General features: G+C 51.6%; 6 protein-coding genes across 6 annotated transcripts; 3 read left to right on the top strand and 3 right to left on the bottom strand.

Moving 5' to 3' along the window:
• Nucleotides 1-339: 339 nt before the first annotated feature.
• CC1G_01604 (elongation factor 1-gamma) lies at nt 340-2,437 on the bottom strand. Its single transcript, XM_001833875.2, has 5 exons — nt 2,357-2,437; nt 2,110-2,284; nt 1,402-1,556; nt 844-1,343; nt 340-790 (listed from the first exon to the last, which is right to left on the bottom strand). Exons 1-5 carry the CDS (start codon nt 2,408-2,410, stop codon nt 427-429), a joined length of 1,248 nt encoding a protein of 415 aa, XP_001833927.1. The 5' UTR covers nt 2,411-2,437; the 3' UTR covers nt 340-426.
• CC1G_01603 (palmitoyltransferase AKR1) lies at nt 2,418-5,094 on the top strand (the record flags this gene model as incomplete). Its single annotated transcript, XM_001833874.2, has 5 exons — nt 2,418-2,735; nt 2,795-3,634; nt 3,687-3,819; nt 3,872-4,099; nt 4,268-5,094. The coding sequence occupies 5 exons, from the start codon at nt 2,418-2,420 to the stop codon at nt 5,092-5,094; spliced, it is 2,346 nt and encodes a 781-aa protein (XP_001833926.2).
• Nucleotides 5,095-5,821: 727 nt separating this feature from the next.
• CC1G_15267 (metalloprotease 1) lies at nt 5,822-7,864 on the bottom strand (the record flags this gene model as incomplete). Its single annotated transcript, XM_002910313.1, has 8 exons — nt 5,822-6,081; nt 6,141-6,306; nt 6,345-6,452; nt 6,552-6,569; nt 7,028-7,038; nt 7,276-7,312; nt 7,345-7,411; nt 7,464-7,864. 8 exons carry the CDS (start codon nt 7,862-7,864, stop codon nt 5,822-5,824), a joined length of 1,068 nt encoding a protein of 355 aa, XP_002910359.1.
• An 8,037-nt stretch (nt 7,865-15,901) lies between these two features.
• Nucleotides 15,902-18,055, top strand: CC1G_01599 (ent-kaurene oxidase; the record flags this gene model as incomplete). The annotated part of the gene is made up of 12 exons (XM_001833870.2): nt 15,902-15,985; nt 16,047-16,154; nt 16,223-16,363; nt 16,419-16,587; nt 16,650-16,733; nt 16,791-16,887; nt 16,940-17,066; nt 17,120-17,239; nt 17,293-17,467; nt 17,526-17,632; nt 17,688-17,833; nt 17,884-18,055. 12 exons carry the CDS (start codon nt 15,902-15,904, stop codon nt 18,053-18,055), a joined length of 1,530 nt encoding a protein of 509 aa, XP_001833922.2.
• A 1,108-nt stretch (nt 18,056-19,163) lies between these two features.
• CC1G_01598 (hypothetical protein) lies at nt 19,164-20,420 on the bottom strand (the record flags this gene model as incomplete). Its single annotated transcript, XM_001833869.1, has 5 exons — nt 19,164-19,658; nt 19,711-19,832; nt 19,882-19,937; nt 19,993-20,120; nt 20,178-20,420. 5 exons carry the CDS (start codon nt 20,418-20,420, stop codon nt 19,164-19,166), a joined length of 1,044 nt encoding a protein of 347 aa, XP_001833921.1.
• A 1,183-nt stretch (nt 20,421-21,603) lies between these two features.
• On the top strand, nt 21,604-26,739 carry CC1G_01597 (DNA polymerase lambda; the record flags this gene model as incomplete). Its single annotated transcript, XM_001833868.2, has 18 exons — nt 21,604-21,719; nt 22,126-22,278; nt 22,333-23,068; nt 23,120-23,478; nt 23,528-23,759; nt 23,812-23,883; nt 23,937-24,132; nt 24,221-24,255; nt 24,339-24,438; nt 24,489-24,608; nt 24,659-24,721; nt 25,002-25,204; nt 25,328-25,442; nt 25,681-25,718; nt 25,904-26,237; nt 26,317-26,336; nt 26,428-26,533; nt 26,594-26,739. The coding sequence occupies 18 exons, from the start codon at nt 21,604-21,606 to the stop codon at nt 26,737-26,739; spliced, it is 3,144 nt and encodes a 1,047-aa protein (XP_001833920.2).
• Between the last annotated feature and the right edge of the window lie 262 nt (nt 26,740-27,001).

The raw sequence follows: 27,001 nt of genomic DNA, 5'->3' as shown, positions 1-27,001 counted from the left end.
GTCTCAGACCACGCCCGAAATACCTCCCAACCCCCAGGATGTCCGTTACGTCCTGAATAGCGCGAACAGACGGCGAACTACGCGGAAAATCGAGAAATCGACGAACAAAAACGCAAAAATGAGCTTTCTAGAGGCTGGTTGCGATTTCCGGACAAATTTTGGGCCTTCTGAGAGGCCGACGAAAATCCCGGACAAAAATCGCGAATTTTGGAAAAAGATTCCGGACAGAAATCGCCGGTTTGCTACCTACCCTCACCCATGATAATTGGGGGTCCTGTCGAAGCTGGTGGTTAGATGGAAAGACGCGATCAGGAAGATTTGATCACCATCAAGCAGGATCACTGATCAAAAAATGCATGGATTGCCAAAATACACGAAAACATAATACAGATGAAAGCAACTTCTCTAACCCACGTCACCACGCATTTACTTGAGGTTCTTTCCATCGACCCACTTCTTGCCGTCGATCTCAAGATCCCAGGCAAGAGCACCCTCGAAGTAGGCCTTGTCGGCGTCGTTGGAGAGGTCGAGCTTGGTGAAGCTGTATGATTCCCAATCGGGGGCGACGTCAACGACAGGGACGATCTCCTGGCCACGGACAATGAGGACACCAGTGATCATGTTGTTGTTATCCTCGCCGAGAACACCAACGGAGCCGAAGGCGTACTTGCGGGAAGCCTCCAATCGGTTGAAGAAGCCGGTGACTTGGTTGGAGGACATGAAGGTGTGAGTCAACTCCTCTTGCCACTTGAAGTCAACACGCCAGACGGAGATACCGACGGGATCGTTGCTGAAGATAGTGTGTGAGTGTTGGGGTAGTCCATGGGAGAAATCAACACTCACTGCTGGTAGAACCACTCGATGGCACCGCCGGGACCGCGAGTGTCCAAGTTGGAGTAAGCACGCTTCCAGTCCTCAAGGTTGAAGGAAGACTTGGGAAGGTCTTCGAGGGGGTGCTTGGATTTGGGGATGACGGGGGCAGCAGGCTCTTCCTCCTCCTCAGCCTCCGCCTTCTTTGGGGCAGCCTTGGGGGCAGGAGCAGCCTTGGGCTTGGCCTCCTTAGCAGGGGGAGTGAATTGGATGCCCTTCTCGACGTAGTTGATTTCGCCGAAGATCTCCTTCAACTTGGGCTGGTTGGCGATGGTCTCAAGGTGGCGGACGAGGTTAGGGAGCTTGGCGCGGGCGGGGGCATCAACGGTGAAACCAACGGCCTTTTGGATGAGAGTGGCGACCCAGATATCAGCAGCGGTGATGCGTTCACCGACGAAGAAAGTGTTGGCCTTGAGGTGGGCATCAAGGGTGTTCAATGCACGAGTTTGGCGCTCCAAGAGGTTGGTGTGGGTCTGGGAAAAGGTTATCTTCTAAGCACCTGAGCACTCTAATCTGATACTGTTCACGTACGGGCTTGTTGTAGGGGATCTGTCCACTCGTGATGGTGCGGACGAAGTCAGTGTAGACATCGACCTCACTCTCGACCAGGTGAACCCATTGATCAACCAAAGCAGCATCCTCGGTGCTGTTTCCAAGAAGACCAGAGTTGGGGGCAAGGGAAGCGACTACGAACAAAAGGATTAGAACGGGCCTGAAGATCAAGATGATGAAAGAAGAAATTAAAGTCGCGTTCAGGAAGCCGGAAAACGGTAAACTACCCGGGCCCTGGGCGAGTTGGAACGGATCAAAGAATATAGCTGGGACCAACGCGACGACGCGGTGCTAATCACTAAGTAGAACCCGAAACATCGAAGTTAGGATGTCCCTGGAGTTCAGCCAGACACCGGAGGTTCAACCGAACTCCGGAGAGTTGTCCCAGGGCGGCAAAATTCTACCAGAAGTGAAGGAGGGCAGAGCTTCAGCCAAACAGTATAAGCCTTCTCCGTGAAGCCCTTCAACAAGAGTTGGATCGAAGTAGAATTCTACCAAGAACGAAGAAGGGTAGAATTAAAGCAGAAATGCCAATATCCGGAATGTGGTCTGGAGCTTAACCAGACCTTGGTGGGTTCTAAACCAAAATCTGGTAAAACCAGAATGTATCCTTCGAAGATTCTTTTCTCCATCGGTTCCATGTGGTGCAAAAACCCGATCGATTAGATAAATGATAAGACAACTCACCATAGCGAGCGATGGCGGCACCTTCGAAAAGTTTGAAGCCCTCAGCACCCTCCCAGGCAGGAATCTTGCCATGGGGGAACTTGGCGAGGAACTCAGGCTTCTTGTTGTCGACGAAATGCTCGTAGCTGGCGGGCTCAGCGACCTCAACGCCTCCGAAGGCGGCGATGGCCTTGATCTAATCGTGGAGAAACCAGAAAAAACGATGAGCTCGTCGTCAACAGCGGCGATCTCACGAGATCATACTCACAGCCTTGCCCTTCCACTGAGCTGGCGTTGTCCAGAGAGTTCCTGCAGGGGCCATTTTTGAGATGATGGTGGTTCAGAAGAAAGAAATTTTGGTGAAAGAAATCGTGATTTACCCGAATCTTATCATCCGCCAAGTCAGGTGGCCCGTGCGAAAACGACAACAAACGGGGATAGTTAACGCCCAGAGTGCTCGGCAGCGTTGGCGGTGCACCGTAGACGACGAGCAAACTTGGTTGTCTGCTGACGACGACTACGCCGCCATGGATGACCTGGTGACCCCAAAATCGCAGCCTTCAGAGTCGTTGGTGAACGTCGAAACGGCCAGCGCTACGAATCTTTCTTTCTCCCAACCACCAGTCGCACAGAACGGCGACAATGAGGTGCGTAAATTGACGTTTTTATCTGGAGAAACGGAAATGACAGAGAAAGGCGATTTCAGATGAATATCTTCGTCGCCGCGCAACGTGGAGACGTCAATCATCTACGGTATCTCATCGAGTCTGGCAAGGCGAGGGCGACCGACCGCGACGACCAGAACGTTACCCCGCTGCATTGGGCAGCGATTAATGCCCATGTTGCAGCGTGTCGTTATCTTCTGGAGCAAGGTGCCGAGGTCGATGCGCTGGGCGGGGACCTCGTCGCGACGCCTATGCAGTGGGCGGCGCGAAATGGCTACCTATACATTATTCACCTGCTCATCGCCCACAACGCCGACCCCAATATTTGCGATTCTCAAGGATACAACACGCTTCATCTTGTCACCCATTCGTCGTCCATTATGCCACTGCTGTATCTACTTCACCAGCCCATAAACGTGGACTCCAAGGATTCGCAAGGACATACATCGCTCATGTGGGCAGCCTACCAGGGCGACGCTCTCTCAGTTGACCTGCTGCTTCGGCACGGGGCCAATCCAAATCTCAAAGACGACGCCGGATTGAGTCCACTACACTGGGCGGTCGTGCGCGGCAACAAGGTCTGCATACGACGATTGATCGAGAACGGTGCAGACATCAACGCGAAGGATGGAGAAGATCGAACCCCAAGGGACATGGCCGTGGAGCTCAAGAGCCTGGGTGCATGGAAACGTGCTCTCGAGGAAGGTGGCATGAGCGAATATGGAGTCAAGCGTGGCACACCGCTCAGCGAACGCAACACCAAAATCGTCATCTTTCTACTCCCAACATTCTTCTTCTGGTTGCAATTCACGACCCTTTCGATCCTACCATGGTACACTGGAATTCTGCTCGCTATGGCCGAATTCTTCGGCATGCATCATGTGTGTTAATCCCTGTGCTCTCTTTGTGATCGTGTACTCAACGTTTTGATAGATCGTGACGCGAGTCTTGCTCAACCGGGCAACATACACTGACAGTGTCAACACCACACCTTACTTCGCTGGTATCATTACAGCTTCGATGGTCTGGGTCGCCTATTGTTGGGTGACACGACTAGTGCAGCAGCGTAAGTCTATCAAGGCTGTCGCTCCATGTCCAGGTCCTCACCTTTCCGCCAGAAGCACAGTCACATTCCCTCGCGCATCTCATGTTCGGCCTCGCACTTGGTCTCTGCGCCTACAATTTCTTCCGTGCCATCACACTCGACCCTGGAACATGCCCCAAACCTGCTAGCGACGAGGAACTCAAGCAGATCATCGAAGATCTCGCAAGCGAGGGCCGGCTAAACGGACAGACATTCTGCATTCAATGCATGGCCCGCAAACCATTGCGTTCAAAACACTGTCGTGTTTGTGACAAATGCGTAGCTCGAAGTGATCAGTGCGTAGCAACCCGTGTTAACCCTTGTCATATTCCATACTTACGTGCTCCGCAGTCATTGTCCTTGGGTTTGGAATTGCGGTAAGCATCCTTTTTGTTGCCGTTGGTAATCATCTCTTGCTAATGTTTCTCAGTGGGATCGAATAACCATCGGCAGTTCCTGCTCTTCGTGATGACGCTCGTAATCGGCGTCATCCTCTTTGACTATCTTACCTACGCCTACTTCTCCGACGCGACCCTTCCCGTCAATCCTGGGGACATCTCGGCTTCCTGTCCGCTCCCAGTTGAACTCTGCTCCGTCACGACTTACGACCCCTTCCTCATCTCTGTCGCCGTCTGGGCAACCCTCCAGCTTTCATGGACGTCTGTTCTTCTTGCTTCTCAGCTTTGGCAGGTGGCTCGGCAGATGACCACTCTGGAAGTCTCCAACCTCGGACGATACGGTTTCATGGGTGGCCGTGCCGGCGCAAGCATGTCTGGCCAGATGGGTCACCGCCAACACAGACATGGTGCTCCACAGAGTGTACCCGGTGTCGACAGCGAAGATACATCCCTGGTCGGTGGTGAAGGCTCATCAATACCCGGAGGCACTGGCCACCGACATTCCGGCGGTGGATTCCTCATGAACCTTCTCGGGTTTGACCGATTCACCAAGGGCAAGGCCGTCGATGGCCTTGCACGAGCTGGAAAGGCGAGCAACCCTTTCGATTTAGGTGTCGTCAGCAACTGTAAGGATTTCTGGACGAACGGGAAGGAGTTGGGCGTGGAGTATGAGACATTGTATGACGTGCCGTTGGAAGGATTCCGAGAGGCGAAGAGGAGGAGGGCGATGAGGGAAGATGATGTCGGTGATAATGGGAGGAAGGTTCTGGGGAGCTCGAGGTCGAGTTTGTTCATGGGGTGGAGCAGGGGAGCGAGCGGGAGCAGGGCTGGTTACGAACCTGTTAGCCAGGCTGCGTGATGATACCTGACTGCTTGCTTGTGGTCTATGCTGATTCATGCTCATGATACGGTCCGTCTATGATACCTCCTTGTACAATTAAGCTACTCGCCATTCTACTTATTGGCCAATACCACATGGCTTGGTCTTCCGGACAGTGTACGATACAAATGTCGTAGAAATTACAGGGCTATAGATGCGAAGGGAACGCGGTGGGACGGCGAGAGTCTGCGAAAGGTAAGTAGATCTACTACGTCAAAACGAGTTTCAAAACCTAGTAGTTTTGGTATTGGGTGGGGGAAGTATGAATTCCGGCGCCAGACGCGCTCGCTGCTGAGCTAGCTTCTGTATTGATCGGGAGGACGGTGTACGGCTTACTCTCCGTGGAAGGAGTTCCAATTATGATAGTCGTCTCTTCCGGCACAGGAAGAATGGTAACGCTTCCAGTGACCTCGTCGTTCGAGGCGCTCTCAGGTACAGGAACAGATGGAACCGGGATTCCGCTTCCATATGTTCGTTCTCCAGGGACCTGTTGCTTGGCGGGAGAAGGCTTGGATGGGAATCCCGGGAATGGGAAAGGAAGACCTGGGATGTTTGGGATGGGGAGAGGAATGCCATCAGGGAAGCCAGGAATAGGGAATCCGGGAAAGCCAGGGAGGCCAGTGGGGAGACCTGGAAATGGGAATCCAGGAAATCCGGGCAGATCAGTTGGGAGGCCTGGAATACCTGGAAATGGGAATCCAGGGAGTCAAGGGTTCTCTCCGGTCGGGAATGGTAAGGGGATGCCAGGGACCTCTGGAAGAGGGTCAGTGGGTTCTGGCAGGTCGGTGGGCGTAGCGTCTGTAGGAACGGGGAGGCCAGGAGAGGTAGGTTCCTCTGGTACGTGAGGTTCATGATCAGTCCCATTTCCCGTAAGCCTGTAGGTGGCGAGTTGGTCTTGAAGTCGCGTGATCTGACCTTGGGAGAATCCAGTCATGCAACTATCATAAGAATAGTCCATGTAGTTCTCTGAAGGTTAGGGTCAGTCCAATGACAAAGAATACAGTGAGTTGCTGTATATTACTTACGGACTGGGTCAGGTCCTCCGCCTGGGCAAGTATCACATCCAATAGGGCATCCATTGGCAGGAGTTGCCTCTGCTGGTGTGTCGTCAACTTGATCACCGACTCCAGAGCATCCACCTTGGAATGTGTGATACAAGCCAACCCAGTGACCCACCTCGTGAGTGAGAGTCTATAGAGAATAACGAGTTGATGATATCATTCATTGACCTGACCGAGATTGAAGTTGGTCATGGATCCTCCAGGGAGGGAAGAATGAACAACAACGACACCGTCGTCTTTGGGGGCTCCCTGATAATCAGCGGGGAAGGTCGCGTACTAGCACGGCGAACAAAGTGTTCAATTTGTTGTCGAATTAAATTTGATGTGACGCTGTCCACCAGGTTGGAGCCAGGTTGGAACTAGGTTGGAACTCACCTGGACCTTAGCTGTCACCTTCGATTACACAAAGGGCATATGAGGGACTCTGTGCGCATGGCATCAATGAGGACGGGGGCTCTTTCAATTTCGGCCTCGAGTACGGACGGCCGGGGGTCTGGCTGCATAGGATCACCGTCCACTGGCGGCAGCCAGGGATCATCAGATAATGTTGATTCTAATGTCATTGAAGGGTATCCAGCCCCTTTCCGCCTGTCCAGATTTTGAAACCCAGTCTTAGACGCAGTTACAGTTAGATGAGCTGACGTTCAGCTTTGAAAGCGGTTGCGGAGCTTCAACATTTCCATCTCAGTGGACTTGATGAGAATTCTGGGGGAACACCTTAATAACAAAATTTCCCTTTGTCATCGTGACAAAGGCAAAGTTGAGAGACTCAAACCTCTACTGCATTTCTGGATTTTGTGTACTTTACGAAGTCCATTGGTAGTAGATAGTATCATTGCACTGTAACCCACCACCCAAATATCTAGAGGACTTGTAAGTCTTTTTTGCCCTGCGAGAAATATGATAGATCGAGCTCGGTGAAATGTAGAGGGGTTTCAACCCCCCGGCTGGCCGGTGCTTCTTTTCGGTGACGCCAGGCCCGAATTTATGCCTGACCAGTGGCTATAGCCCGGCTCACGGTCTTCTTTCTGCCTCGCGTTTGCCACGCACTTCCATAGCCCTCGGGTGTCCCTTTGTTTCCGAACGGAAAGGTACTCACCATGCTGGCTCCAGGTTGGCTCCAACCTAGTTCCGACCTAGTTCCAGTTCAGACGACTGCGTCACCCACGATCAAATTCGACAGGACTTTGTTCGCCGTGTAGCCGAGGAGACCAGCGCCAGAACCAGATTCGAATCTGTTTGAACAGAATCAAACTAGAGAATCTTAAGCAAATATGTGAAGCTTACCCAACGGTGTAGATATTTAGATCAGCAGGACCTCCTTCTCTGAGCTGGTTCTTCATCTCGGCTTGTTCCCTGGTGCGAGGTGCTGCCCTGGAGAACCAAGTGGGGTTGACATTTCTGGTCACCTTCACAAGACGGAACTGTACACCACTTGGTTGGAATGCTGTGTTCAGGACCTCCATCTGTTCCTGAATGGTCACATCGTCGATGTGACCGCCAGCCCTACTTTCATCCCTGGAGATGACATGGAAGTAGACGTTGAGTGGGTCAGACGGGCCAAGCCTAGCGGAAGCTAGGATCTTGTTAGCCTTGAAATCATCCTCCAGTGCAGCCTGGTGCTCTGCACTGACTTCAGAGCCGCACAGACGAGGATGTGTGGTGTCGATCGCGGCTGAGTTCACCATGACGCTTGACGTGCATAGAGTGACTGCGACGAACAGACAACCCCGGCGTAACATATTGAAGGAAATGAGCGGAGGATTGTAGTTGAAGGAAGGTTGGCCTCTGAGTACGAGGATGGAGGAATGGCAGGTTCTAGTAGAACAACTCTCGAATGGACCTCTTCTTATACTTTATACAGCGCGGTATGAGTGGATTTCAGCTGAGCTGACGGCCACGATTGCACGCCGAACCCTTCGGCGCGGGGACGGGCGCTAATCCGCTAAAATACAAAGTCATTTATCCTCGAGCTCGTCTCACCTCGATGAACACTAGTTAAATTTAAATCTTCTGTCAGTCGGTATCGACATCTCGCGATGGTCTCCATCGGGGGGCCGCAGAAGAGTGTAAAAAACAACAGCTGATATAGGGAGAAGAAGATCGTGATGGCCTCTCTCGAGGCGGTCTGCCATGATGTTGAGGGCACAGCCTGTTAGATAGTTTTTCGCTACGGTTACCTCATCACCTTACATGATCACATGCACAGTACTTTAGTCGCGTCTTCCCCATCCTCACTCTCCAGACTATTATCATCATCTGGACAGTGAGTATGGTTTCGTCGTCTCCTTAGTTCCATTCATCTCATGTATTCGTAGTTCATTCTCACCTATATGGTGATCCATCAGGTATATAGACTATTATCATCATCTGGACATTCATTCTCACCTATATGGTGATCCATCAGACCTGGAGTGTCTGATTAACAGGTTATGAGCTTCCCTTAAAGCTCGTCTCTCGCCTTTACGACGTTATCCCGCTTGAGCGTTGCTCGCGATTACGTTTTAAAGGACCCGCCTTGAGCCATTGTTGCATTCTCTGCCCTATACGACATGTCTTTCCCCGCCGGCAGTTTTCCTTCGGGCGATGTCCGCCAAAACCCCTGGCACGAAAACCGCGATCTCGAGGATGATGGACAGGTTGATGATGGTGGCGCTGTGTTTGATGACGACGACCAAGCTGAGGAGCTTCCCCCGGACAACGTCCAACACTCTAAGGGCAAACATTCTCGCTCCAAGAAAATAGGTGCGCCTGTCGATCCTATCCCCGATTCCTCGCCCAATGCCATGCCTTCGATTCCTTCATACACAAGCCAACAATCTTATTCTTCTTCGGTTAAAGCCCAACCTTCCACTTCTACAATTAAGAAACCTTATTCTTCTTCTCGTTCTAAAACTGCCGATAAAGGCCCTTCGACGTATGACCTTGATTACGATAAAACTTCCCGTTGGTCTTCGGCTTCCCAGGCCCCTGCCCAACAGGAGCCTTCCGCTTCTCAATACAATCTTCCTCCCAATCTTCCTCCTGGCCAATTTCCTTGGAATTTTTCTCAGATTGGTCAACAATCCGGCCACCCTAACTTCATTCCCTGGCCTGTTCCTTATTTTAATCCCTTCCAACAACAACCTTATTTTAATTCTTTGTCTCCTCCAACCACGGGTACTTCGGACCCTAAGGTTTGGGCTGACCTCTTGGCACATGTTCGCGCTGTCACTGGTTCTGTCCCTGCCGAGCTGGAAGATGCCGCGAGGTCCGCTCTCGGGAATGGTCTAAATGGGGGTGAGTCCTCCGATGACGATTTGCCTCCGCCACGCAATCTCGCGTCCGGTCGCGATCGGGGTTACGCTCGTGCCCCTCCTCCCCCACCTCCCCCTCGTACCTCACGACCTCCTGCCCCTCCTTCTCTTAACCCTTTGCCTTTCGATCATTTATACTTCCTTCGACTTTTAGCTAAAGAATCTTCCGATGGTCGTCATAACTCTTCTTCTTTTAACCCTTTCCGAACGGCGCTCATTATGCACCGCAAGGGTACTTCGGTTTCCGTTTCACATTTACCAGTTCTTGAAAAGCATGCGCATTGGAACGAGTGGATTGGTGGAATCAGGCACCTCTTACGCGGCAAGAACGTTCTAGGATGGATTACCTTACCCGAGGAGAACTTGGACAAGCTATCCCCCATCAGCCGTCCACTTCAGGCACCTGTAATCACGGCATCATCGTCCGACCTTGACCACCACGCCGCTCACATCTGGCAAGAACTAGATCTCTTCGTCCAACACCACCTTCTCGCCTCCATCTCCCCAGCTGCCCGTCGTCGCATCGACTACTACGTCCAACGTGAAGGTGAAGAGTCCCTTACCGCCCGTGTTGCCTATCAAATTCTTCGGGACGAGTACGGCGCCCTCTCTTATGAGCAAGGCGAAGCCGCTTGGGCACGTCTTCGTTCCCTCGAGTGTACCAATGTCACCGGCTACCTCACTCGCTTCGAAGACCTCGCCACAGAGATCAAGGACTCTCACTTCACCGACGCGTCTCCTTGTGCCCTCATCAATACCCTTCACTATCGCCTACCTGCGCGTATTGGCGAAAGCCTCCGTTCGGTATGGAGAATTTGGTTGACATCCAATGGGGGTGACCGGGCTGTAGTCACATGGCAGATGGTTATTGACGAACTGCGTAGTGCTGAACGTCTCCACAAAGAATTCGTCGCCAACTCCATCATCTTCCGGAATACCAACCCTCGCCCATCCAACTCCTCTTCCTCGTCCACTGCCCTCACCACCTCGTCATCAACGACTAAACCTGCTCCTTCGTCATCTACGACTCCCACCAACAAACAGGCTGCCGTCATCTGCCACAACTGCGGTGCCGTCGGCCATACCAAAGCCACCTGTCGCAAACCCACCAAATCGGCTTACATGGCGAACGATGGGGACCTGGATGCAGACGAGTTAGAGTGTATCGAAGAGATTAATGACGAACCGGTTCCGGACGATGGGGGTGATATTTCCGAAGCAGACGCTGTACTCTTGACCCGACAGTTAGGCACTTTGTCTGTTGATACCAACCTCAATGAGAAGCTCGATGTTGGCTGCTACCTCTCGGATGATGAGTTCACCATCACACCTCTTCCCCAACCCCAGTCTGCGGCAAACACACATTCGTCCTGCAACTCATTCGTCATCTGGGACTCTGGATGTACACAACACATCATCAAGGATCGTCAGTTGTTCCACACCTTCCGTGACATCAACGTCGAGATTGGCACTGCCGGCGCCTCTCCTCTCATGGCTACTGGTGTAGGATCTATCAGGTTCACCGTTCGCCTCACCAGCAGTCAGCGTTGCGCCGTCACGCTACGCAACTGTCTCTTTGCTCCTAAGAGCCCGGTCAACCTCTTCTCAGTAGGTCGCTTGACTGACTTTACCAACCTACGTATTCTGTTCGATCGCTCCCGCACATTTTGCTGGGAATATAAACCAGGGACCAAACCTTCCAAGTTTTTCGTTATTCCTCGTCGAGGATACCTCACCGTTATGAACTGCACGTTCATCCTCCCCTCTTCAACGACAAACCCTGTCCCTTCGAACATGATCGTCAACACGTCTGTCCCCCATGCATTCTACCTTTCCTCGGAAACATGTGACCTTCCCAATTTCTTCCCCAGCTCCCCACCCAACATCGAACTGCTCCATCGACGTTTCGGTCACTCGTCCTTCGATATCGTCAAGTTAGTCGTCAACAACAATCTGATGAAGAACGTCAAATGTGTTGGCAATCTCTCCACTACTTGTCGATGCGCCGTCTGCACGCTCGCCCAGCGTGCCGCTACTCCTTACCCCTCAGAAGGCGGTTCACGAGTCACACGGGCTGGCGGACACCTCCACCTTGACATCTCCGGCCCTTGGCCAGTTCAGACGCCTGAAGGACACAAATATTACCTGGCAGTTCTTGACGATTATACTCGTTTTGGATGGGTTGCTCTTCTACGAGCTCGCGACGATGCCTTCGATGCTTATGTCCACATCGAAGCTCGCGTGGAGAATCAAACCAACCGGAAGATTGGTCGTGTTCGAGTCGACAACGCTCCTGAGCTCTCGCGTGGGGTAATGGAGAAACATCTCCTTTCTAAGGGGGTAGAGATTCAACGGTCTGTCGCCTATGCACATGGACAGAACGGTGCCATCGAACGACATATTCGGAAGATCCAGGACAAGGCCAGCTGCCTACTGGCTGAATCACAACTCCCTGCCACCTATTGGGGCTATGCGGTTCAAACCTCTCAATATCTCCTCAACCGACTTCCTTGCAAGGCGATTGGATCTGACACTACCCCTTACACCCTCTTCACCGGCGAACCACCCGACGGCTCTGTCCTACGAGTATTTGGTTCTCGCTGTTGGGCACTTATACCCACCGAGCTCCGCAGGAAAGGCGACTTCCGGCGCGTCGAATGCACGTTTGTGGGATATGGTGACGGTCGCAAGGGCTATCGCGTCATTACTTCCTCTGGCAAAGTTATGTGGTCTAGGGATGTTATTTTCGATGAGAACAATATGGGTCGTGTCACTGCCAGACGCTCCCGCATCACGACAGACTCCAAACCTGACGATCTCGTCTCTGCGCGGAGAGTTCTCCAGGAGGTTCGTCGTTCCAACCGTCTTGCTGGCGTTCCGGCTTCCTCCCTGTACACCGACCTTGATTCTCCATCACCTTGGAAGACACTCTGGCTCTATTCTCTGACGACGCTGATACGACTACTGGGGGTGCGACTACTGGGGGTACGTCTCATGGGGGTGCAAAACTCGATGCATTTCAACTCGACGAACTCCGCGCTTACTTTGGGATCATCGGCGGTCATCGCATGATGGACGATCCTGGTTCCCGCTCCTCTCTTTCGGATCGTGGGCAATACATGGACTCTTTGATGTTCGACGACGAGTCTCTTGATCCCGAGTCGTCTTACTATCTACACGATCTCACCCAAGCCCCTCTCTCTTACCGTCATGCCATGGCCCGACCCGATCGCGACATCTGGATGGCCGCTATGCAGAAGGAAGTCAACGGACTGCTCGGCAAACCTGCTCTTCGTGTTGAGGAAAATCCTCCCCCCGGTGCCTTCATTATTGATGGGCGATGGGTATATGCCTTCAAGGAGGATGGTACAGCCAAAGCTCGCTGGGTCGTCAAAGGTTTCCAACAACGACCTGGTTCATATGCCAGATGTTACGCACCTGTTGCTGAACAAGGCACTATCCGCATGACTCTTGCCAACGCTGCTGAACGTGATTACGAACTTTTCGCGTTTGACATCACTGCTGCCTTCACCCACTCCCCCCTCGAGGAGGAAATCTATTGTCGCCAGATCCCTGGTTTTCCTCTTGAAAATCCCAATGCCGTCTATCGTCTTGTTTCCGTTCTTTACGGCCTTAAACAAGCCGCATTCGCTTGGTATCTTCATTTCATGAAGGTTCTTGTTGGGATTGGTATGCAACGCAGCGAGGCAGACCACGCCCTGTTCTTTGGCACTTGGACCACCCCGCCTGACCCTAGCATTCCTATGCCGGCTGATGGTTCACCCCTTACTCTTTTTGTTCCTATCCATGTCGATGACGGGCTTGCTTCTACCAACTCCACCCCCCTTTGGAAGTGGTTCATTCGTCAAGTCAACGACACCGGTATCGCCATCAAAGACCTTGGTGTTGCCAACATCTTCCTCGGGACTCGCATCGAACGCGACCGTAAACGTCGCATCATCTACCTTTCCCAGTCCCCTTTCATCCAATCACTCTTGGAAGACTGGAAGATGGATAATTGCCGCGGTGTTTCTCTCCCTATGGATTGTCTTCCTTGCGACCTACCCGAATGGTCTGGCCCCCCACCTTTCGATGGCGTCACCCCCCAGAACCTAACAAAGAAATATCAGTCACTTATTGGCTCACTCACCTGGCTTGCCGTTACGACTCGGGGCGATATTTCCTTTGCTATGATGTCACTAGCTCGTTTCAACTCTAAACCCGAGATGAAACACCTGGGAGCAGGGAAACACATCCTTCGTTATCTCTATAAAACGAAAGATTTCGTCCTTCGATTTGCTCCTACCAACTCCATCGATCCTGGCATCGATCGCCATATCTTCATTGGATGCGGTTTCTCCGACGCCGACTGGGCCTCCGACACCTCTACCCGTCGCAGCATCTCTGGCTGTGTTCTCTACTATCGATGCTGTGCTATTGTTTGGTTGTCCAAACGACAACAGTCTATCGCCCTTTCTTCCACCAAGTCCGAACTCTACGCCGCCTCGCTTCTAGTCCGACAAGCTTTATGGTTCCGTCAACTTCTTGAATCTTGTGACATCCCGGTCCCTTCCCCTTTCCACCTCATTGGCGACAATCGCAGCACAATCCATCAATTATCTTCTCCTGGCGTTTCCTCACGTTCAAAACACATTCACATTCGCGAACTTTTCATCAAACAATACTTCGAAGAAGGGATCTTTACACCCTCTTGGATTTCCTCAGGTCTTAACGTTGCCGATATTCTTACCAAACCTCTTAAAACCGTTCTTTTCGAAAAACATCGTGAATCTCTTGGTCTTGTTCTTTCACCTCGCGTTTCTTCCCCTATTATAAAGACATCATGATCTTATTGTCTTCGGTTCTTCGTCCACCTTCGCGATGGGGGTGTGTTAGATAGTTTTTCTCTACGGTTACCTCATCACCTTACACGATCACATGCACAGTACTTTAGTCGCGTCTTCCCCATCCTCACTCTCCAGACTATTATCATCATCTGGACAGTGAGTATGGTTTCGTCGTCTCCTTAGTTCCATTCATCTCATGTATTCGTAGTTCATTCTCACCTATATGGTGATCCATCAGGTATATAGACTATTATCATCATCTGGACATTCATTCTCACCTATATGGTGATCCATCAGACCTGGAGTGTCTGATTAACACAGCCAATGTTGGATTCGGGCCAAAATTGATGGTTTGGAAGAACTAGCATGTGTTCAAGCCAACAGATTAGGTACGCGAAATAGCACCACGATAGGCGCCGGGAACCTGAATGATACGCCTGCTGATATAAGCGTCGCCCAGTAGACGCGCGCTTAATCAAGCCGATGTTAATCTGGGCTCACTGTTAGTCTAGGAAGGCATGGGGTACCGTATGGATATCATGACTTTGGTACTTGCGGCTTGACTTGTGCACTCTATCCCAATCCAAGAGTCTTCGACGGATTCCGATTTGTCCGTGTTCAAGGCAGCGTTCTCGATAGGAGATCCCAATTTTCTTATGGTTGGAAATGGGCATTGCGACTTGAAGCTCCCCATGAGGGCACGACCACAAGGCTGAGATACTGTTCAGGAAATGAGGATATCGTGGTGATGGAAACGACATGCATCGACAATCAAATGATCGTGGTACAGCAGCTCGTGCATCCTGTTTCACTAGGACCGATTCTCTCCTAGGGCAAGCGCTCATATCGGCGAGGGTCGCTCATCGCATTCTGGTAATCCTTCCGCCGATCCTACATAGACATTCACGGACGTCAATTCACTGTACACTGATGCGCCCACATCATATCGCTTGGGTTGTGCTATAGGGATTTTCCTGGGAGGAACAACACTTATGCCTTCCTTCATCTCACCATGGTTGTGTCCCCAATCCCAGTTGATCTATTGTATCACCTTCCCGAGGTCGCCGCATTGGTTGTCAATCTTGGTCAATGGATTCGCGAGTCGCCGGAGTCGGAGTCGGTTGCGGTTAGCATGCATCAGGAGTTCACTGATGGGAGTTTCACCACCCCTTCGCACAAAACTCAGAACGAGGTATCGCCCTTCCCGAGTGAGCTACTTTTAATAGCGGAGCTCATTGAACTGCTTCAAGGCTGCCTGAGAAGACCAGGCTCATTAGCCTTGAGGACCGAGAGCACTGTCTTCCAAATGTCGTAGCCTCCACGGTGACGTTGTCGCAGGGAGGGCAATGGGCCCGAACGAAGCTCATCAGAGCGCTCAGCGCCCAAGGTGTGTATCAACGTTAACACTGATTGCAAGGGCCATCTGTTGTGTACGTATCAACACCACTGGACCTTGATCAGAGGGCCCCGTGGAAGCGTTACAAAACCCGGCGGCTTGTTTTTTCACCTGACCCAGGCTTAGGATGATACTTAACTGGAGCGCCATGATTGTGGACACCCTCAATCCTCATTCGTTACCAAGATGGCCTACCTTGCCATAGCCGGAGTATCTGTTGCCATTTGGCTTGTTTATCAATGGGTACTCTTCAGAATTGACGAAAGAAAGGTCAGTACGAGAGTCCACGGACGCCCGCCTCGTTTCATTGACCGACACTCTCTGATGACAGGTCCGACACATTCCGACTGTGGGCCCTGACGGCTTCATCTCTTCGTACATAGCAGCCTGGAAGTTTGTGTTCAAAGGGAAGGATCTTGTTCAAGAAGGATATGACAAGGTGAGTGACGCCCAAGAATCAAGCTTGCCGGACAATGGACGGTGAGTCTAACGGAGAATTCGTGTCAGTACAAAGGGACGGCATTCAAAATACCAACGCTCATGACTCCGAACCGATGGCTTATCGTCCTGACTGGCTCGAGCATGATTGAAGACGTTCGAAAATGCTCAACCGAACGGGAGCTATCATTTATGGATGCTCTTTACGAGGTACGTCGGGACGAACGGCGTAGGCTTGCGAACACATGCCGATACTTGCGCATAGATTCTACAGAAGAACTACGTGACAACCAGCCTCGCTGACAAGACCTGGGAGAATACCTATAATACTGGAGTGATTCGCGGCCCGATGACTAGAGCCTTCCCATCTCAGATGGCTGACTTAAAGGATGAAGTTGAGTCCTGTTTTAGGGAAATGGTACCGAGGACGAAGGGTGAGCGCTTCCCAACGCGCGGAAAGGCGCAGTCGTGGTTTCTTACTCCGTTCCGATAATAGAATGGACCCCAGTTCAAGCCCAAAAAACGATGGTATCCACCATATGCCGCACTACGAACCGCCTCTTCGTGGGCTTGCCGCTGTGTAGGTGTTACCCGCGGTATTCTTTATTTGACGCTTACGCGAAATACTCTACTACAGGTCGAGACCCTGAGTATTGTCGAATTCAAGAGTCGCTCACTATCCATATGTTCACGGTCTCGAGCCTCTTGGGATTAATCCCAGAGTTCATGCGATCGTAAGGTTTCGCTTGTGCTCATGGTACTCCGTCACTGAACCTGGGCAACTAGATTTGTTGGCAGGATCCTCAGCAAATTCCCTTCGAATCATGCAAAGGTTACGAAAATGGTGTACCCTCTGTTCAATGAGAGGATGGAGATGGACGAGAAACACGGTCGTAAATGGGAGGGAAGACCCGTAAGTCCGGCCAAGAACTTTCGATATATTAATACAAGTACTAACAGCGCTAGAACGACATGATCTCATGGCTCCTGGACGCTGTCCCTGAGGAAGGGGGCTTCAAGACCGTCGAAGACATGACTATGAGAATCATCTTCGCGAACATGGGGGCCATCCACACGACTTCGATCGTATGTTATTTCGGGCATTCACTTTGATTCTCTCGCTCAGGCCTTCCTGACAGACAGTAACCAACGCCTTGTTTGACCTAGCAGCCCGACCTGAGTATGCGGCACCTCTTCGGGAGGAAATCGAGGAGGCAGTCGAGGAGATGGGCTGGTCTAAGGAAGCGATGGATCGGCTACACAAATTGGATAGCTTCTTGAAGGAGAGTACGAGACTCGCTGGTATTGTCTGCTGTGTGTTGCCTTCTTTAGCCTCCATCCTTTACAGAGAAAAACTGACGCTACGCATCAGTCGGAATGCATCGAAAGGCGCGAAACGATTATACGTTTTCCAATGGTGTAGTTGTCCCCAAAGGCTTTAGGACGGCGATTGCTTCAGTTGCGACATATCTTGATCCCGTACGTTCCATTTCGCCCGTGCAGATGTGCTGTTCCTGACACAGGTCTCCCACAGGATGTCTACGAGGACCCCGATACCTTCGATGGATTCCGCTTTGTCAAGAACAAGGAAGGATCGAACGGGGACTCTGCACGGGATTATCAGGGCATGGTGTCACTTAACCCCAGCTATCTGATATTCGGAGGCGGGCGGCCAGCTTGGTGGGTCTGCCCCTTTCGGTCTAGTGTTTAAAGTACTAACTTGCACTTAGCCCGGGACGTTACCTCGCGGTCAACGAGGCCAAACTGGTACTGGCGCACGTGCTCCTCAATTATGACATTAAGCTACCCAACGATAGGACAACCCCTCCAGAACCTTTCTGGATCGGAGAGAGTCGAGCAATGGATCCAAAAGCCGAGATTCTCTTTAGAAGGAGGCAATAGTGCAACCCCTAAGTTATTTATACAGGCCGAGCGATTACTTCTGATGCATGATTATTTTTGACTTCGGAAAGGCGATCCCAACTGCCAATAGATGTGTGATTCAAGCCTTCTCTGGATGATCCTGCTGTAAAACGCGTGTCAAAGTGACCTTTCGAAGCCCTCGGCCCGGAGTAAGGTGGGCTGAATGCCGCCGGCGTCCACGTCACCTGTCCGAGGCGCCTGGGCTAGGCGCTTATTACATATAGATCGGGCGCTAAGATAAGGCCGGACCGCGTCCCAGCCCCCAAAATCCGATTCTCAAGGCATCGAATTCAGAGTTCTGCTTTGATGGCGAACGGCCCGCATGGTCTTGTCTTCACCCGCCGAAGGATGTCTTACGTCTTCCCTTTACTAACTCGAAGGTTTGATAGAACGCGCAGAGCAGCTTCCGATTTCAATTGTCGGAGTCTCGCAGTGGGTCTCTGAATGGAGGTATGGAAGTACTTACGCGGGTCAAGCGTTGTTCAGCAGAAATTAATGTTGGATGTCAAATCGGATTGCAAAAGAACCTAAAAAAGACGATTCGACTCCTTAGCAGCCCGCTGCATTACGATTGTCGGAGTCAAACCACCATAGAGCTATCATGTATGTATGTGTGAAAGCTGGGCCTCGAGTTGGCGAGAACAATGTACGCTCTAATTTACTGAGTTCCAAAACCGAAGATAAACCTAACGGAAATAGAAACAAATGATGATTGGGTGATGCATGTATAGAGCAAGGTCTGACTAGATCGTTTGAAAGAATAGAAGTCTTGGGTGCGAAGAAAGGGTCCAAAGCGGGATCCGCACGGGCATGGTCTAGGGGTAGCAAAATGAAGAACCAAGGAAGAGCTCTTGGAACTCGAGCCAATCATAGTCCAGTGAGTAATAGCGTCGCGTACTGCGAAGAACGGGAGAACCAGACCACGCCCACAGACAATCCCAAACAGCGAAAATCTAATCGACTTTGAACTGTTGGAACGTTACGATCATGGTGACGAAACCTCGCCGATCAAAGATCTTCGAACGCGGTGTCCGAGAGCTGCGTACGCAGTGGCGAATATTACGACAGTCTGACAAATGCTAGCCAATTAGACCCTCGTAGCACATGCAACGTGTACCGTGGCCATCAGTCCGTCGGTCGACAGTAGCTCGTCTACGTAGTCCTGTATCGCATTCTCAACCTCGTCAGGCGTCAATGGGGTGTTATCGACAAGCAGCTCTCTACAGGCACGTGCCAACCGTGTCTGAGCGACTTTGGACGCGAGTCCCACGCGACGAAGCATGGGATTCAAGTGCCAGCCGCCGATGGGAACGTACAATTTGTGAGTTTCGTGGTTGGTGAAATGGGGGGATGCTGCGAGGGACGAAGAGCAAGTGAAGGAGGTGTGCTGCATTCCGCGACTGTGAAGTAGGGCGTCGCAGACCAGCTGTGAGAGCCGCATGGATGCAGGGGCGCTTTCTTTGGGGTCGAGATCGAAGCTTGGGTGGAAGTGAGGAGAGCGGTCCCATTCCACCGAGAGAAATAAGCCCCCGGGTTTAAGGACGCGAGCTACTTCCGCTACGAAGCAGTCGTAGTTCACGATCTGGGGGACGTGTCAATGTAATAGAACGCACAGAATGAACGTGTTGACGTACAGCCAGCAAGGTGTCCCTCGCATGGACGAAGTCGTAAGTACCACCTGGCCAGTCCAGGGTCTGGTTGGCATCTGCCAGGATGAAGCGAACATTATCGGGGGGATAACGAGTTGCAATAGGCACTACGACTGGTGGTAAATAAAAGTGAAGGAAGATCACTTCTGCAATCACCTATATCGATGCCGGTGAAGCTGACGTGTGGAAACTCTTCAGCCATCTCTGTCACCCTGTCGTGGAGCAATAACTATTAGGTCATCGGTTGGATCTTGAGAGTGGACACACCATTTTCCGTTGCCAGTACAAAGGTCCAGGACCTTCCTGTCCTGGCCAGCTGCTAGAGCTGCGGGGACTGGGCCGAGGTAGTTCCCTCCCATCAGTCTTTTCAAGATATTATGCGACACGGTGTGCCTCTGTTTCGGATGTCAGAAGGTTTAGGACCCGGAAGGGAAAAGGGCGACCATCATTACCTGTTGCTCAGGTGTGTCAACGGGTAATGGATATGGAGCGGTAGTGCTTGAGTGGTAGAGGCGTCCTCGGCGTTCGGAGAAATACCGAGGAAACTCTGAATCGTCGAGTTCATCGAAAGACGATCCCGATGAAGCGGTCTCTGCTCCCTCGTCTTGGATGTATTCGTCGAAGTCAGAAGAGCCGCTCTCCTCGTGACCAGTCGTGAAAAGGGCCTGCTGTAGGGTCGTCTCGTCGTCGGACATATTGGATCAGAAGTTGTTTGATAAAAGCTTACCCTGACGGATGTCCCTTTATATCCTTCATCGTCCGCTGAGTCCCTTCAACGAAAGAAATCACCTCGCCGAGAGTTCTGCATGGAGGAGACAATAATTTAGATTTCATTAATGTAAAGAGCAGGGAGCCTGCAATCCCCGACAGATCTCATTTAAGGACCTGACGGAGTTAGTCCATGAAGAACTCCCTCGGAAAGTGACCTTTGCACGGTGGCTCCTATCCATGAAATCAAGGAGAATAGAAGGGACCTTGTCCCGGATTGAAACCCCAACTCTTCTTGAGGATGGCTCGACCTGTGTGAGTATATCAGTGGGGTACTTCGTGGACCTTTGCACATACCGATTCCGGGCAGCCTTGCACGACCTAGAGGTGATAGTAATGTGGTCCCTCAAACGTCATTTGGATCAGAATACATCACTTTGTATTGAGAGCAAGTTCAGACTCCTTTCATTTTGGCCTTCTGGTGGCATGCTCTCCCGGGTTATGTCGTAATAAACGGGGCAAACCCTTCCGTGACGAATCTGCGGGCGCGCTGTGTTCTGGCTGTGTCACTATCCGAGGTTCCAATCCTCACCTCCCCAAAATCGCATTCCTGCCGATTCTTGATGAGCCTGTCCATGCAACGCATACCCACAGTTCATGCTGCGCTTTCATCGACGACCACCTTGGGGATTTCCGCCGAAACAGGAGCTCCGGGCGAGGTCGAGTCTAAAGCTTCTCCCGCGGCGCATTAATTAATTTAAATGATTTTGGGCCGAGACGTCACGTGAATATCTCGTGGTCGCGACAGCGTAACACGGTGATCGCTGGTTTAAGTTAGTTTGAATTTGTTAGAGACTATTACAAAGGTTTTGTCAAACCATTGAATATGCAGGGGTATATGGTATGACCGTACAAAATTTTAGACGAAGCCTTTAGTTGTGCGGCGATAACACTTGGATATCGGATGTTTGGGATTCTCGAGAATATGTGTGGCGTGTTTGTATCAGTTTTGACGCTGTTCCCTGTCCCAGTTCGAACCCAGCGAAGCGACGAGTCACCTTGAAGTTGATCCATGACCACCAACACAACAACAGACGCTTTCCTATATTCCTGACCCAACTGTGTGCACCAAGTATCAAGAACACTAAATTACAAGAAAATCAAGACATAATGGCCGCGCGAAATCTCAAGAAATTTGTGGAAGGACAAGACAATATTATGTCTTTGCCAGACGAGGACGTGGGCGAATATTTCCAGCGAACTCGGACCGTTTGGAAGCCTCCTAGGTATGCCCTCATACCCTTCAAGACTTTGGAGGAAACCTTCTTAGTTCATTTATTGTTCATAAGGGGCAAGCGTTGGTCTGACCTTCATCACGAAGGGGGGTCGCATTCATTTACTGCGGCTAACAGCCAGTTTCTGGGAAAATGCAGCATACATTCACCCGAATTATCTTTGAATGAGATGCACGTTGATTTGCGCAGGTAGCGTCTACGGCCGCATGCAATGGCTCCAGGCTAATGCTCTTTCCTACAGTTCATCACCTGGTCCAGGTTCGTGTTTTTACCAGCCAAAGACAAATGGCGGAGTGCCTTCATCTCCTACCAATGATTCTTGGCCCAATTCATTAGATGTCGATGCACCAGAGCCCTCGTCTGATGCCCCGATGCCTCCAACCTCTCCCGGGAATAGCCACGGGGAAGCAAGTCCCGTTCGGGTCACACCTTCGCCCGCATTCGCCTCGAGGAAACGGGGACTGTCTTCTCCTGGTGGTACAAAGAAGAAGCGACGCATGTCAACTGACCAGTTGCCGAATGAGGAGATAACGAAACTGACATTGTCCCCGTAAGTTTCGGTCCATATGAGTTCATATATCCAAAATTAACAGTCTTCTCGTAGGATCCCTCCTGGCTCGAAGCCTGTACAGACTGCAGCACCCAAAAATGGTGCTCTGATGGCCCAACCGGCGAAGCTGCAGCCCATCAGGACCACAGCGCAATCTGGCGCCAAGCAACCCCAGCTCAAGGCTACGAAACCCTCGCCTGAAGAAGGCAAGAAAGCTAGTCCCATTGTGGTCCAGAACGAGGTCTGCAGCTCGCCTATCGAGGATCCTAGTGTTGTTTTATCCGCTGCAAAAGAGAGGCCCCGCAATCGGGCGATTCCCTCGGAATCAAGTAGCTTGCTTTTGGAAGTACGGGAACGCGTGGCTGCGCATCGTGCTTCGAAGAGCCGAATGAAGACTGTGCCCCTTGACAGACAGGACACCGCCCCTGTGATCCACGCTGAACGCTCCATTGACGGAAGCTCCGTCATCTATGTGTCATCTTCAGAGTCCTCCCGAGCAAGCTCGCCTGCTCCCGATATCACCATGAAGTCACAGGTGAAAGGCAAGGTTGCCAATTCCGTCTCTGGGAAGAAGACGCCGAAGGTTACAACCTCCAAAGGAAAGAACAAGAAGGACCAACCGAAGATGAGACCGCCAGAATATGCCCAGTACATCCAAACTGAGGCTGCAGCAGGCAATTTGCCCAAACGGCCGCTGACTGGATTCAAGTTTCTAGATGGCTACCAAATATTTTACACTGGCGGAGACATGCGCAACGCCTCGGAGACCACGAGGGCCCGGATGGAGCTAGTATGTCAGAAAGCAGTTTGTTTCGCCTTTCTTGATTAACAGGTTCCTTAGATCGTCCGTTATGGCGGGACCCTCATTCCAACTTACGACCCGAACGTGGTCACCCATATCGTTACTGACGCCCCAGAGACCACAACTGTGAACGCCCTTGGACTGAAGAGACTGAGGGATATCCCTGATCGCATCCCCACAGTCAAGTGGAGCTGGGTAACTTGGGGCATCGGGAAGGCTGCATCTTGCACTAAAGACGAGCTCTACGAGAAGTTACGAGATCACCTCTGGCAGCATGCAGCTTTTTCTGACCGCCTTGAAGCGGGAATGAAAGCCACGAAATCTTTCATTCGGGCGAAGTCCAAGGGGAAAGGCAAGGAGAAAGCCAGGTTGGTCGAAGAAGGCTCAAGTCCGGTCTCGTAAGTTGCCGTGCCTGTCATTCGTTCTCCTCATTCACAGTGCTATCAGCGACTCAACTCAGGAACCAGTGGCTGCCGACGAATATGAAAGCCAAGTATCTGCCAACGATGTTCTTTCGGTAGCTATACCTACTGAGGCCAGGCCTGGGGGACTGCCTTCGCCTCCCGCATCGCAGCAACTCGGGCCAGCCTTCAGCGAGGCGTCATCCTCCAGGGCGAAACTCGCCCATGACCCACTGGCCGAATTCTACGACCAGGCAAAAGCAGAGCAGATGAAAGAGGTTGGGAATAATCGGGCTATTCCATGCACCAACTGCTGATCCGTTCCGACAGAAACAACGAGTTGTATCTGAGGCCGAAAGTGATGAAGAAGATGTGATCCCTGAGATCCAACCTAGGAAAAGGGTGCGTTGTGGTCCATCCTGCCCGAATACGTATAGGGCTGACCCCACACACAGGGCTGGACTTGTGACAATCCAGAAGCCCAAATTACGGACTGCCCAAACCAGGACGTCATTGATAAGGGACGCCCTCATACCCAATACTCTTTCGCCTGCAAGCTTACCCCTTCCATTCAGCTAACAGAGCTAATGAAGTTGCATGAAGCCAAGCCCTCGGAAGATGATCGCTGGAGAGTGTTTGCATATAGCAAAGGTTCGAGGCTCGCCTTTGCCCAACATCTTTCATGTAGTGAATTCTCCCTTAATACAGCCATACGGGCACTGCGTTCATATCCGCGCAGAATACGCTCCTTGGAAGAAGCAAGTAAAATTCGCGGTATTGGCAGCAAAACAGCACAGAAGGCATGGTCTTTGTTTCCTTGAATCTGCTGCGGAGTGATGATCGAGGCAAATGTTTAGATTGTCGAGATCCTCGAGACTGGCAAACTGCGGCGGATCGAATACGAGCGGACTGGAGACGTCGTGGCGGCAGCCCTCTTCCAAGGCATCTATGGCGTCGGTGCGTCTTCTAGCCATCCACAGGAAGTAAACGCCTGAATGGTCTTGCAGGTCGCTCCACTGCATACAAGTGGTATAACGCGGGGTGTCGCACCCTCGACGATATCAGGCAAGGAAAGGGCGGGGTTAAGCTCTCTGCTGTGCAAGAAATTGGCCTCAAGTACTATGATGGTAAATCACTTTGCCGATATGTCTGTCCAGCTGACCTTCATATGCTCTAGACATTAATTCCAGGATGCCTCGAGAGGAAGCGAAGGCCATTTACGATATCATCAAGCCCATAGGTTGGACCTGTCTAAAGTTATATATTTTTCACCTGTCTCATATGGCATCTAGCGCTTTCTTTGGACCCCAAACTCTTCGTCGAAATAATGGGCAGTTACCGACGGTACGGTCATCCTTTAGTCCCTTATTTTGGAGCCCCAATTCATGGTGATAAACAGAGGGAAAGCCACTTGCGGTGATATCGACATATTAATAACCAGGCCTACGGACGACGGGAAGACGCATGCAGGTACTCGTCCGAACCTCGCATATCCCTTCCACGACCTAACCTCGATATAGGAGTTCTTGGTCGGTTGATACAAGAGCTGCACGCTGTAGGCGTTCTCACCGAAGACCTGGCACTCCCCGAAGAAATTGATGACCTTGAGGGCGTTTATCGAGGACTTTGCCGGCTGCCGAACGTCCCAAACTCGAAGCGGCGCAGAATAGACTTCCTCACTGTACCTTATCACTCGAGAGGCGCTGCCCTGATCTATTACACAGTACGTGCTGGTTCCATACTCTGTTAGACCTGGACTAACGTCGCCTTCCAGGGAGATGACATCGTTCGTACTGCCTGACTGACGGAGCATCGATTGAGAGACTTACCGACCCCTTGTTTATAGTTCAACAGGGCGATGCGTCTGAAGGCAAATGTAATGGGCTACTCGCTCAACCAGAGAGGCCTGTTTGGCAATGTGGTGCGAGATCCGAGAGACCGTCGCGTCAAACTTAATAGAGGTGGGTGGCCTTTCCGCAGCGATGACGAAGATTGGAGTTGGGGCTGAGATCTTCTCTTTAGGTCAAATCATTGCATCAGAGACCGAGGAAGAGATCTTTAGAATTTTGGGAGTTCCGTGGCAAGAGCCCCATGAGCGGGTGAGGGGCTAAAATGTGCGTCATCTCTCCCGCCCCTTCTTCAAGTTCCTCTCCTGGACGCGTTCCTGACCCTAGCTCTTCAGAGATGTACTACCTGTAGTTCGCACCCAGACGATGACTACCAATGTCATCATTCGCGTAGGCCATATTGTATTCAGCGCTCATGCCAAGGAATTCAAAACCCCCTGTGCCACCAAGCCGCGAAAGTTAAGAGTACAATGCACTCACGGCCTATCACTGCGCATCCAATCCGTACACATGTGGACGACCTCTCAACGACATCGGGAATGGCAGCATACTAACCTACGAGCATATTTTGCCAGCTTGCCCTCTTATACTCACAGGTATCCGGGACGACCAAAGTAACAATTCAAATCGACTCCCTCGCTCGCTTCGAAACCCGCCCCCGAGGCCGCGATCACCCAACCCACAGGCGCCGACCGCCCAACACAGACCACATCCCAATTTTCCTCTTCGCCCCTTGTTCGACGACGACCCTCCAGTTGCGACAAGAGGCGCCCCGACTCTACACGCCGACTCCACCAGCAACGAGGACGATCCAGACGATGCACTATAACAAGATCTTGACGGTTCTGTTCACCACCCTTTTCGCGTTTGCGTGTCACGGAGTGAATGCGAATTCCCATCATGGAGATGGTAAGCCCCAGCTGGTTGATTGTGGTCCTGACCCACCTTCAAAGAGAGCAAGTGTGGCTGACCACGATTTCGTTCCTAGCAACTTGGTATACTCCCGGTGTGAGTACTGCTTGCGATTCAAATCTCTCTCTCTCTCCGTGGCGTTCAGCTGGGTGAAGATCGGGATTCCTGACACGTTCTTCTGTTATAGCTGGGTAGTTGTGGAGAAGAGAACACGGAATCCCAATATGTCGTCGCTTTGTCTCTCGAGGAGAACAGTGGACATCATCGGTGTCACCAGCATATCACTATCCACTGTACGCAAAGTCCCTGTTCATGTCCATATCCCAGCCAGTGCTAACAGCTCCCACCCCCAGACCACGGCCGATCCGTACGAGCCCTCGTCGTCGACTCGTGCCCAGGATGCAGCCGATACAGCCTCGACCTGTCTCCAGCAGCATTCGAAGCACTGGCACCCCTAGGCGTTGGACGTATCAAAGTCAACTGGAATTATAGTTCATGAGGAATACACCCACCAGGAGCACGTCCAAACCAGGATTGAGGGTCTGACCACAACCTCTGCATGGCCCAAGGACCCGTTCAATATGCTCTTTTTTCTGTTATCATCCTCTGACATTGCTTTCCCCAAAGACATTTTCGTTTCTCCTGGACTATCCGCGGTTTTCTTTCTCTGTTCGCCATTCGTTCACTTGTCCTCTCCCGACGTTCATTCGTATATTCGCTCCTTTCGTTGATTCCCTCTAGATAGACTCTGTCTGCTTGCA

This window comes from Coprinopsis cinerea (assembly GCF_000182895.1).
Source record: "Coprinopsis cinerea okayama7#130 chromosome 10 map unlocalized cont3.10, whole genome shotgun sequence".
NCBI lineage: Eukaryota > Fungi > Basidiomycota > Agaricomycetes > Agaricales > Psathyrellaceae > Coprinopsis > Coprinopsis cinerea.
This window is presented reverse-complemented; position numbering and strand designations above follow the sequence as displayed.

Bases quoted from the DNA above. Each gene is read 5' to 3' on its own strand.
- CC1G_01604 (XM_001833875.2), bottom strand. From the start codon at position 2,410: ATGGCCCCTGCAGGAACTCTCTGGACAACGCCAGCTCAGTGGAAGGGC. The intron at 1,344-1,401 runs GTACGTGAACAG...ACCTTTTCCCAG, and splicing joins AGATCCCCTACAACAAGCCC to ACCCACACCAACCTCTTGGA. The intron at 791-843 runs GTGAGTGTTGAT...CACTATCTTCAG, and splicing joins ATCGAGTGGTTCTACCAGCA to CAACGATCCCGTCGGTATCT.